The sequence below is a fragment of the Stegodyphus dumicola genome, chromosome X2 (genome assembly GCF_044657685.1).
Source record: "Stegodyphus dumicola isolate Sdum_Otavi_A_Nest chromosome X2, ASM4465768v1".
Taxonomy (NCBI): Eukaryota; Metazoa; Arthropoda; class Arachnida; order Araneae; family Eresidae; genus Stegodyphus; species Stegodyphus dumicola.
In genome coordinates, this window is record NC_140781.1 from 84,876,012 (window position 1) to 84,889,112 (window position 13,101).

At 34.8% G+C, this 13,101-nt stretch overlaps 1 protein-coding gene across 7 annotated transcripts in view; it reads right to left on the reverse strand.

Moving 5' to 3' along the window:
- Window positions 1–13,101, reverse strand: part of LOC118179348 (histone-lysine N-methyltransferase SETD2-like) — a 205,043-nt gene that overhangs the window by 175,532 nt on the left and 16,410 nt on the right. For 6 of the 7 annotated variants that reach the window (XM_035348531.2, XM_035348536.2, XM_035348525.2 and 3 more), the window contains 3 exons: window positions 6,647–6,762; window positions 1,757–2,047; window positions 1,541–1,669 (listed from right to left, as the gene is read on the reverse strand). In XM_035348531.2, coding sequence (XP_035204422.1) covers window positions 1,541–1,669; window positions 1,757–1,992 — 365 coding nt within the window. In that variant the 5' untranslated portion in view covers window positions 1,993–2,047; window positions 6,647–6,762. The remainder of the gene's footprint in view (window positions 1–1,540; window positions 1,670–1,756; window positions 2,048–6,646; window positions 6,763–13,101) is intronic. The other variant, XM_085808858.1, reaches the window with a different exon arrangement.

The following is a 13,101-nucleotide window of genomic DNA, read 5'->3' on the forward strand; positions in this document are numbered from 1 at the left end:
TCTACTTACAATAAACAACTACCACGTGCGAATAAAGTGCGATTTAAAGAGACGTCATAAATCACGCCATTCGGAAACATTTAGTTTTCCGTTTGTTTATATAATCAAAAACACGTGTATGTCAGTCATGCTTCTCTCATTTCGAGTAGAAGGTCTAATGTACATGTATCTGAAACCATATGGGCATACAGTAATATCTTGTGGCAGAAATTATAGTTTGAAAAACGTTCCAAGGTACTGGCACAAATACGTGACAGTCGGTAGAAAACGCAACAATGCTCTGGCACGCCTGCGTGTCGGCCGGTAGATAAGTGTGTTTGTTGCTGGCACGTATACGTGACAGTCAGCGCGAAGGGGTTAAACAACTTACATTTAAAGAAATGTTTAATAAAGTAAACAAATAAATATTAAGCTTTTTTTTTTTATAAATTTTGATACCCTTTAGATCATAATTGTTCTTTATTTCATAAATTACGGTTTTATATTTTTAATTTTATAATTTCTGCATGCCATCTTACGGAATTTAAACTGATGGTCTATAATCCGGAAAAATTGATACTCCGGACTCGCTGAAACGACTTTTGACTGTATATTGCACCATTAAGATAAAATTCAGAAATGGTGAGTGGTTTAGAAACTCTACACAGCTGGGAAATTCCAAAGGGCTGAATGCTTCCCAAAATGTGAACTGAACAGACAAACTGTTTTCTAAGAGTTCGGTCAGTCAGTCATTTTGCTAGTCATGGCAATCTGAGGGTAACTCATTAAAGTGATTACTAGTTTAACCGACTATTTTAATGAGAAGATTATTTGTTCATGAAGAAACATTTATTCAGCCATTACTCAGTTGATTTGTGACCTCTTAACAACTACTTGTACTCAAATAAGCATACCTACTACTTACTGAAAGCTTCATAAGCATGTTTCACGCGAGAAAACTTTATGACAGAACGATCTCACCTAAAGAATGGATACTTTAGTCTATGCCGCAAAATAGGACAGTACTTTCTGGTTCAAATTCCTAACAGCAACTTCAAAATACTTTAATGTTAGCCATGCTAACAGTAAGATGTTTTGTGTCCAAAATACTGTTAGCTATGCTGAATCCAGCAACAATGTGTAGTGACCACTAGAAGAGGTATAACAAAATCTTGATAGAATCATTTACTATAAACCAGTCCTATAATTCTGTCAATCCCCAAACACATACACTAATTAAATTTTAACCAATTCTCACAGCAATTCTGGAATTATGGCTGCCAAAAATAGTTTGTATTTAGATTGGCACTGTTTTGGTGAGAACTTGGCAAGCCAGTTAATTTGAAAATTTCACAACCCCAACCAAAAAAAGAAAAAAGAACTTTAAGCAGTTTGTGAAGGCTAAATTTTGAAATGGATGCAAATGTGACATTCTTGAGCACAAAACTATAAATACCCAGTTATTTCATCCACAGTTTCCATTAAAAACATTGGCTTATTAATATCATCCACAGTTTTCAATAAAAACATAGGCTTATTAATATAAAACCATTTGCCTTACCATTCAATCATCAATAATCGATTTAAGCATTCATCTAGACATCCCAAAACTCCAGTCTTTTTTTCCTCATTATTTAATGAGCAATCACATAACATACGCCGAACTTCTTTCTTCCGCTTAGTTCGTTTCCTGGTCATAAAAATAAAATTACTATTAGATAATGCAGATAGATAGCACACTATAAAAAAAAATTACTCAACAGAAGTATTTATTTACCTTTCAAACAGATATAAATTTTCTTCTAAAACATCATACACAGGAATGCTTTCATTCACACTTTCTGAGCCATCTACTGAATCATTAGAGACTGATTTAACTTCAATTGCTGTTTCTTTGATACATACATCTGATGATCCATCTAAATCAAATTCTAAAGGTGATGCCCCAGCCTTTTCACAACATTCCATTTCGCTGCTACGTCGCCAACGGGACTTAACTTTTTCTGGCTTCATCAGATAGTTGTATTCATTTGATCTCTACTTTGATGCACAATCACGAACATTATCACTACACAGAAAATAAATGATTTTTTAATATTGATTTGAGAGATAAACCTTGTTTATTAATATGGTAAATTCATTTTAAATGTCAACAATGAAAACAAAAAACATATAAAATGTCAAAATTGCAGTAGGGGACAAGACATCCTGAATTTTAGTGCTATGTCTTAGAACAGTAGTTCTTAACCCTTTTGGGATAGGTCTAAGTGCATTGGCTGCCAACTGTATCACACAGCCAGGTGTATCATATATGAATTGCCATTTAAATGCACTGTTAGGCAGGGTTTATCACAATATGCATTTTTACACAAATTTAATTTGTATCTTTTTGCCATTAGATGTAGCCCTATGCCTGTTACGGTGAAATTTCTTGAGAATGGAGAATGTTAACCTTTATTCTGCTGCAGTATTTTTTATTTGTGCTATTTTATTTTGGAATGTAAGTTAATGTAAGTTGAGTAATATAAATATACAGACCTGGCTATCAACTGCATCAGTTAATATAAACAGAAGGAGTAGTTCGTAATGCTTTTAAATATACACTCACTTCCAAAAGTTAAGCACGGAGAGGAAAATGCTAATTTCCAGAAGCCAATTAGAATTGAAGAGGATGCAATTCGCTGCAGAAGTAGATGGAAGTATGCAAATATGTTAGGTAACAGCCAATCGCGCTTTCATGTCAAGAAATATGCAAAAAAGGCAGTCGAAGCCAGCTTTATTAAGGGTTACAGAAGTTGATTGTAACTGCTGATAGAAGGTGTTTAAAGCTTTCGTACAATTTGTTTTCAAGACATGTGTGCTTCTATGACTTCCAGAAGACGAATGGAAGATTCTGAGCATTGGCGTGCTGTGGGGTGCATTGAAGCAGGACAGTCGATCACGGATGTTGCACTTTTCTTTGGCGTTCATCATTCTGTAATTTCGTGTTTATGGAAACAATTCCAAACCACACATACAGTTGTCCGAAGGCCTGTAGCCGGTCGCCCAAGGGTTACAACCCCTGCGGAAGATCGATATATTGCTATTGTAGCCAAGCGGAATCTCAGAGCGACCTCCACACGTGTGACATCTATGGTTACAGTCTCCATTGGTAAGGCGATATTTGCAGCTACTGTATGCTGAAGATTACATATGAGTGGATTGTACACGCCCGGGTACCGAGTTTGTGTTCCTCTATTCGTCCAATCAAGAGGGGCACGATTCACAGTGGTGCCGGGAACATGTCAATTGGAATGTGTCTGACTGGGGCAATGTCATGTTTACTGATGAGTCAAGATTTGCTCTGGAGCCAGAAGACAAGCGTATAAAGATATGACATGAACAACAAACATGCAATCAGTCCCAAAACATCACTCATTCCGAGGTGGAAGCATTATGGTGTGGACAGGGATTTCATTAGGATACTGCACCGACCTGCACATCTTTACATGGGCTTCTTTGACGGCTGTCCAGTATCGAAATGAAGTCCTAGAACCCATTGTGAGATTGTACGCTGCAGCAGTTGACCCTACTTTTGTTTTAATGGACGATACTGCACGTCCCCAAGGAGCTGACATCGTCAATGACTACCTGGAGAGTGAAGGGATTGCACATATGGCATGGCCAGCATATTCGCCCGACCTTAATCCCATTGAAAATCTTTGGGATGCTCACGGCCGTGCTGTATCTTTCATGTTTCCCACCTCCAGCCACTCTTATTGAACTGGAAACTGCTCTACAAGAAGAATGGCGATTGCTTAATTCTGTGGTGGTTGACCACCTAATTGAAAGCATGGTCAGAAGGTGCAAACTTTGTATACAGATGAGGGGAGATCACACACCCTATTGTCCTCTTTTTTTTTTTTTTTTTTTTTTTTTTTTTTTTCCATTTTATGCTGTTTATTTTCACTTTATACATAATTCTGTTTAAGTCTCCAGTATGTCATTATCTGATAACTTACAAACATTTAATATAGTTTTCATTTCTGTATATAATTACTGATTTCGTTTTATGCATAAATTATATATGCTACTTTCCTGCCGAATTTTGTGTCAATCAAAGCAGTATTTGATTATGATTATTATTATTATTATTATTATTATTATTTTCATTTTACATCTCCCTGCTTAACTTTTGGAAGTGAGTGTATTTCTTTTTAATTTTTGGCGATATGATGATTATATGTTTTATTGTTTGGCTAGCACTGAGGTGCATATTTTGTGTATTGTTTAGCAACAATTTTTATGCTTCAAAAAGCAAGGGAAGTATAATGACAGTTTTCAAATTAATTCTGACAACACCCTGAGTGCTCCTCTCATAATGTGCCAAAAACTGGCACAAATGGACCACATTTTTAATTTAAGTGTATTTTTTTCGAAAGTTAGGTTTAGCAGCACAAATTGCCTGCCCCAACTAGACTATGCATCCCGTCAGCACACCATCACTAGAGAGTGTTTTGGTGAGTGAGCAAACAAGCGGTAAATATTTTTGTTAAGAACTCGCAAGTTGCAAGAATTAAATTGTGAATATATTTAGTTGGACTCTTTAAATACTGAAATCTTTAACTTAAAGTTAAGATTTCGTGTAAAGATGGTAAATTGTAATTCAGCAACTATGACTTTTGATGTAATCTAAATGTTTATGCTAAAGTAGAAATGTTACCTCTGTGTTAAAGTGTCGTAAACTTAACTTGCACAAAAGACAAATTTTGGCCTCCATGTAAATGAATTTGTGAAAGAATTGAATGTTTTAGAATATATATATGTGTGTTTAATGTTAGGCTCTCCAGCTAACACTTTAAGAAAATTTAAGCTTTCACTTAGTACATTAGGAAAGTGTTGGTGTGTAGGAAGTCTTGTGAGGTCTAGTATGTCAAATTTAACAATGTTAGATATTGTGTAGCGGTAGTTTTGTTACATAAGTACCCTAAGTACATTTCAGAACAATTTCTAGAGAGCATTGGGAAAAAAGAAGTATGAATGAAAGTGTGCGAGGGCCAAATGGTGCAATAAACGAGTAATTGTAAGGGATATGGAAATTTTTGTAAAACACCAGTACTAATACTGTTTCCTTCCAGATATGGAAGGACCAAGACTAAAGTAGCAGAATAAATTATGGATTAAATGAAAGAAGCAGATGATTGCATCAAAAATCCAATTTTTTGTCAAATTCTAGCTTTAGTCTAGCCTTAGAATTACTGTAAAGTTGACCCTAAGAACAGAAGTTTAAAGTGAAATCTAGTTAATGCAAGAGTTAGAAGTGTATAGTTTAACATTAGAAAGTTTTTAGACTTTAAAGTCTTAAACAAGGTCGTTTAGAGACCGACCTTTAGCTTTCGACTATTTAAAGTCTAGTCGGGAGTTATGTAAGGATTTTGTTAATTTTAATAAAAGTTAAATTATGAGGTAAACTTCCTTTCTTATCACTTCTTAATTTAAACTTACCACTTCCGGCCAGAACGTAGTTTTAGAATCACGTCTGAATGCTAATGAGGAAGAGTGGTATTTAACTGCGAAGTTCTACTGTCTTAGTGAGAGAGATACCAGATATTCCGGCTAGCATGTGTCAACCTTTTTAGGCTACTCTCTCGTAAGCTATTATTACACTCGGCCGTACTTTAGGCCCTTGATAGCTTCGTAGTCAATTAGCATTAAGGGGCCAACTTGCAACAAAAGCTTAATATTTATGTTTACTTTAGTAAACATTTCTATCAATGTAAATTGTTTAAGTTGCTTCGTTTTTTTGTGCTAATACTTTCTCTTTTATTCTAGAAACAGACATAATTTCTTGTTCAGTTACAAAGTTCCACTGTTTAAGTCCTGTAATTGCTGTGTGAAGAATACCGACTAACTTGTCAATTGAAATTTTTTCGTTTTCAATAACGTTCTCTGTTACTTTCTTCACTATCGGAAGCCACACATGGGTAAACACTTTACTGGCTTTATGTGCATGCGTAGCAGACGCGCGCATCAAACGCGCATCCGCTACGCATGCAAAGTTTTAAGCACATGCGTAAGTTTGTTACTTTGAGGTCCGGATTATAGATCATTCCGGATTAGAGACTTTGTACTGTATTATGGTAAAGAGTGTAAGTTTATGTTCTGTATGAGCATTGAGCACCATAGAGGTGACATTAACTTTGTCCAGTTCCACTTCAGGTTTGAAGGAAAGCCTCCAGGAGACGGGTCCAAGAGACTTCCACCCCTCCTTCCCTACTACCAAACTACTTGACAGGACTTAGGCTTGCTGTATCTTTTGAGTGCCTACATGCTACACAGATGCTACACATTTAAAAATGTCCATGCCTTCTCCGGGATTCAAACCTGTACCCTCTCTCAGTAGCAACATTACTAACCACTATCTTACCTAGACAACTACAAGTAATCTTAGTATATAATATGTGAAAAACGGAACAGTGAAAACTTTGCCCAGGAAATGACTTTCATATACATTGTTATCAAAAGGTAGCACGCATCTATTTGTAAATATTGTGTAAATATTTGTAAATATAATAAATTCAAACGATAATTATTTAAAATAACATAATAAGTAAATGCATTATGATATAAATACATACATATATGTATCACAATGAATACTTTTGCTTAAGATGCTATATATTTCTACCTTTAATTGCCAAAATATTTTTCACAGGTTTTCCTGACAACAGTGTTGTCCAAAATGGCTCCAGCCCAAATGGTTTGAACAAAGAGGTTGCTACTTCACCAGTAACAGTCGCTTAGCTTCAAAATTAAAGGAGAATGAATATAAGAAAATATTTAAAAGAAAACAAACTGTAAACTTAATGCTAAAAAACAATGGTTATATTTATTTAGTAGTCATATGTACATTTTGAAATATTTGCCCAATTTTTGAAACTTTTTTAAATGATTCTGTGTCAAATTCATTGAAAATAATTCAGAATACTGTAATTATAGAAAAAAAACATGAAAATTAAAACTGACAGTTTAAATTACTTATAATATTTAAATTTACAATGATTAACTTTAAACAAAAGGGAGAAAAAAGGCAGTAATCAGATTTTTCATCTATCAGCCTGAAATAGAAGCACTCAAAGCAAAGTAGTGAAATTAAGTTGTGGTTGCAAAAGAAGTTGATGCTTTTTAGGGAATAAAAGAACTTGTGCATAAATGAAATTATTTATGTTTTTCTCAGCAATAATACTCAATTAACAAAATAGCAGATGAAAAAACATTGATGCAATATAATTGGCTGTGATAGCTTACAAAAAATGCTACACAATATTTACTGTGGATAAATTAAAATCATAAGCTGCTCTTCACAAATTAATGTCAAAATGACAACTGCTTAGTATACCTGGTAAGTTAAGTTGATCATAATACACATAATCAGAAAAGAATCTTAAGATTATACATTTGGAAACACAGCTCTTATTGCTTTCATTAATACATCCTGGCATTACACACTATGGTTTGAGATACTGTCAGTGGATTTCTATCGTGTAGATGATTGTCTATACAAGATGACAGATTCTTCACAAAATAACAGATTTCCTGTTATCATGATGAAGTTGGTTATTAAAATAACAACAACCAACAAACTATAAGACAATTCATAATAGGTGATCTAGTTCAGAGGACTGCTAAACTCATAATTGTTGGGCTTGCCCAGTTGAGTTCATTACTCTCAAACTTATATACTGGTTAAGCAAAACAAGCTAAAGCATATTTCAGTATAAATTACCCAGAAGTTGGCTACTGTGAAGAACTTTATTATATATGTCAACTATAAGGTAACTCAAGACCTGAAGGTTGTGTAGCGTATAATAAAGATTTTTAATTATATGATGTGATAGTACATTATATTAACAGGGCAACACACAACGTCAAACATAAACGTTGATGTGAAATCTGTTACAAATAACTTTAATATTTGTGACTATATTTCCCATTCTATTTTTGCAACTTGTGTGGCAACACATTTTTTACATTTTCTTTCTGGTTATGGTTTCAGTTGTTAATACCATGTTTTTTTTGCATGCTCAATAAATATACGTTAATACAAATATTTATATTTTTGTCTCCATTTGTAATGTTAGACTCTAACAGGTTATGGCCCAAGGATGCTCTAACTACATAGAAGAATTTCGAAGCAGAGATAAAAGTTAGTGATTAGAGTAAACTGAAGGGTACCCCTTGTATTATCGCGAAGTTGTTGTTTCATTTATCGCCAAGTTGTTTCATTTATGGTAAACTGAGTAGTTGAATGTTCCGTAAATATACTTTTACCTAGAATTGGGTGCTTCTTTGACTTTTTAAGTGAAAATATTTTGATATGTACATGGAAAAAGTCAAGGGAATGCCCAATGCCAAGTTTGTGCAATTCTCTGATTTTTTTTTTTTTTTTTAAGAGAAAATAGGTCGACGTGTACATAGATTAAGTCAAGGGAGTGCGCACTGACTAGGATGCCTCGGTATCCATGTACTGCCAAAAGTCGCCAAAGGGGTACACGTAAATATACTTTTACCAAGTTAGTTGCAGTTCATGAGACTGATGCGGCAGTCTGTAAGCCTAACATGGCAGTTCTTAAGCCTCTAGTACATCAGCAGATTAATCTGCAAAGATATCAGTTAAGCCATTATGCAGAAAAAAAGATTGATCCATTTGGAAATATCAAATTAAGTTTGTACTAAGTTATCATGAAGATGCTTTAAAAGTTGTGAAAGGAAAATTGAAAAAGCCATTGCAGCCTGATCAAGCCACAACTGAAGAGATTCAAAAGAGATACAGAGATGATGTGAACATTTCTAACAAAACCAATAATTGTGCTATGATGGTTCTTACGATTGCATGACCGAAGATACTTTAGAAGAGGTATTGAGATTTGACAGTGCAAGAGAAATTTGGCTCGAACTTCACAAAATATTCAAAGATTTGTCCGATAACCAACTTTACGACATATCCTTATGATTCTTTACATTCAGTTGGTCAAATGATGATATGACAGTTCATTTATCAAAACTGAAGAATTTATGGAACAAAATGAATAGTGGACTCGAAAAGAGAGAAAACAGACTCCCAGAAATGCTGTTAATTGGTAAAATACCTCCCAGTCATCATACTTTCAAATCGAGTTGGTTACTTCATAGTGATGAAAAGAGAGCTCTAGACAAATTAACCACAGAACTGTGCACCCATAAAAGAGATTTAAGGAAAGATCCAAATTCTGTAGAAACCTTAGATCAGGAAGCATTGATAGCAAATTTGAAAATATAAACAGAAATCAGCTCCTAACAAGAAAAACAGACACAAGTGTAATTATTGCCTCCCAAGAGGACACTTGATCAGAATATGAAAGCGGGTAGCTGATGGAAAACCTCCAAAACCTAGTCTAGATACAGGGCCAACCAAAGGAGGTAATAATAATGTTGTTGCAAATATGATACTCCTAACAATACACGAGGCAATATTTTCCACTGAAACAAATTCTGTTGATCTGTTTATTGACATTGAGACTTCAAAACACATCCTCAATAACAATCACTACTTTGAAAAATTTCAGCTTCCCCACTGCATCACTGCACCAAATGGAGTCATTACCAGCAATTGGAAAAGACACTATCAAAATATGACTATTGTAAACAGGATGAATTAAATAATAAATCTTGAAAATGTCTGGTATGTTCCAGAAATAAGTAAAAATCTATTTTCTCTGTTAGCAACTCAAAACAGAAACCAGAACAATGTGTTTGAATCAGGATTTAAGGACTCTTATTTAAAAATAGATGGCGAAATGATTCTGTGTGGATTAATAAATGCTGGCAGGGGTCTCTTCAGAGCCATGATGAACACCTTAGTCTCTGAAACTTACACTGACATAAATGTGACTGAGAATAATGAATCAACTTTATCATGAACAATAAGGGTCACCATGATAAAAGGCACGTAAAAGCAATTCTTGAGAAAAAGTTGAATATTAAGTCGGATATGAAATAAGTGAAGCCTGTGTATATGGAAAAGCCCACCAAGTTTGGAAACAGAAAAAGAGGTTACAAAAGCTGGAGAACTGCTCTCAACAGATACTTATGGGCTATTTGATGAATCATTTAGGAATCTTCAAAGATGCCTACACCTAATTTCAATACTGTTTTTTCCCCTTAAAGCACAAATCAGATGTAAAGGATGTGCTTAAAAATTTCCTACTCATGCTAAGAACTTAGGGTCTACAGTTAAATCTTCAGTGACAAAGGTGGAGAATTTGACAACCAAGCGATTCGAAAGATTTTGGACAAGCATGGAATCTTGCAGAGGTGCACAGTTCCATATACATCACAACAAAATGGCAGTTCTGAACGAGAACAGAACAGTTCTTGAAATGGCCAGAACTCTCAAATATTTGAATGAATAAGTGGACTTCCCAGCTTTCTTCTGGGCAGAGTTCATTAGCACTTCAGTTTACATACTGAATAGGATGGGCAAGTTTTCAGTTCCTAATTCAAGTCTTTATGAATTATGGATGGGAAACAAACCTAGAATTAAACATATGAACATCATTGAATTCGCCTGCTGTGGTCATGTTCCAGTTCAGAAGAGGAACAGTTTAGACTCAACACTCAAGGAAGTTTTTCAGAAAGATCCTGAAACTTTGGAAGAGGCATTAACTAGTCCAGATGCAGAAGAATGGAAGTTAAGCATAGAAGAAGAGTTGGAAAATTCAAACGGAAATGAAACTTGGGACATAGTGCCTGAACACACACAAAAAAAAAAAAAAAAAAAAAAAAAAAAAAAAAAAAAAAAGTTGTAAAATGCAAGTGGGTCTTCAGGAGAAAACTTAATAAAGGCGAACAAGTGGAAAGACATAAAGCTCGTTTAGCTGCTCATGGCTATACCCAAGTCAAAAGAATTATCTACAATAAGACGTTTTCTCCTGTAATAAAAACAAAGTCAGTTACAACTTTATTAGCATTCCGAGTCGAGCAAGACTGGCAGGTTCATCAGTTGGATATTACTGCAACCTATTTAAATGGAAAATTAAGCGAGACAATTTTTATGGAACAGCCACCGGTAAGTCTGCATGAGAAACCACATGGAGAAGTTTGCTTGTTAAAAGAAGTCTTTATGGAATCCAACAGTCATCTCAGTCAATCTGGGAGAGAATGGAACATCTGCCTGGATAAATTTGAAAAGTCAACTAATCTAACAGGATGCAGAACAGACCCTTGAATTCACTTCAATAAGGAAAAGAAGTTAATCATAGGTATATATGTGGATGACCTGCTTGTGATGTTCAACAAAGTCTGTGTCATTCAGGAATTTAAGGACAATATTGCAGTCACATTTAAAAACAAACTTGGGAAAAATACATCACCATCTTTTAGGATAAGCGGAAGGGACGATGGCTCACTGACTCTCAATCAAAGTGTCTATGCTGGTGAGCTCTTGGAAACAACCGATATGCTAGATGCTAAAGGATCATCAGCACCATTAGACCCAGGTATGAAAAATACACCAGCCATTAAGGAAAAGGATAATACGTTGGATGCTGAAGAAGCACTAAAATAGGCTGTTGGAGGGCTTCTGTACCTGGCAGAAGGAACAATGCCTGATTTAGCCTTTGCTACCACTTACGTAAGCCAGTTCAATAATTGTCAAAGAAAAGAACATTAGTGGCATACAACAAATTCTTCGTTACCTAAACACACCAAAGAATTAAAACTGACCTGACAAAAGACTAGTAAGAATTTGGAAGTGTTCTGTGATTCCAAATAGATCAATAGATGATCATTTGGTGGATTTTTGTTTTTTTGTTTTTGTTTTTTTGCTAGCAGGTGGAGCAGCAAGAGGCAACAGATGTCTGCCCTGTCAACAGTTGAAACTGAGTACTTCTCAATGTGCCACGCAGCCAAGTGCTCCGGGTCAAAAACTTTTTGTAAAAAATTGTGAAAAAACATTTTTTGAACTTTCCACAAAGTATATTTGTTGTTAATCAGGATGTCACTGCTTTAGCTAAAAACCATTTTACTTCAGAGCATAACATATTAAACTCAGGCATTTTTTTCTGAAGAAAGATGGTTGAAGAGAAGTTGTTGAACTTTACCTATGTGCTTTCCACTTCAAATGCAGCAGACATGTTGAATAAGAGTGTACAAAAGAAAGCCTTGTATAACCAAAGGTTCAGTGTAGGACTGAGGGAAATTTAATAAAGAGGAAGCGTTACCAATAACTTTTACATTTGTGATCATATTTTTGCAATATGCGTGTCAAGACAGTTTTTTTACTTTTTCTTTTTGGCAACAATTTCAGTTGTTGTCACTATAGTTTCTTTACCATATATATTTTTTACCATGTTCTTTTTGTGTGCTCAATAAATATATGTTAATACAGATGATGTTTTCACTTTTGCCTCCATTTGTAATGTTACACTCTTACAAAATCTAACTAGATAATAGCAACCTTGATGATATGCAAAGCTTCATGGAAAAAATAAACTTGTAATAACAGTATAATATATCATATAATATATATGAGCAAATACACCAGAGAACTTTACTAATTCAGCATCGAGCACAGCCTTGCCATTGGAAGCATTTGATGGCACCCCATTAACAGAAATGTACCAATATGATTAAATGAAACTGACTTTTAAGATTCATGCCCAAGGTCTGTACAGTGAAAAGGTTTGCGCATTCGGAAACTGAGACACAGAGCGTATGTGTCAAGTCTAAACGTATGACAGAACAGAGGGTGACCAGAGTCCAAGGGAAATGATAAGTCATTGCTTTCGAATGCTCAACTCCTGTGAGGTTTTCTGTTTCCTGTCAGTGAGAATCTTTTCTTCAAGGTTACTAAATTTTCAATAGTTTTGTTATATTTTAATGCTACGTAATATTCACTTCTGTTTTATACCATCAAATATTTTATCTTCAGTGCTAATTGTAAAATAATATGCTTAAGTTCAAAGCTTGTTTATAGAAAAATTTTGTATATCTCTTTGTGCCAAAATGGCTTAAATTACAAACTTAAATTACAGTGGTGTGGTGTATTTAATTATGGCAAAGCACACTAGGGCTATCTGCCTGAGAGGAGGGATGCCTTCGTGG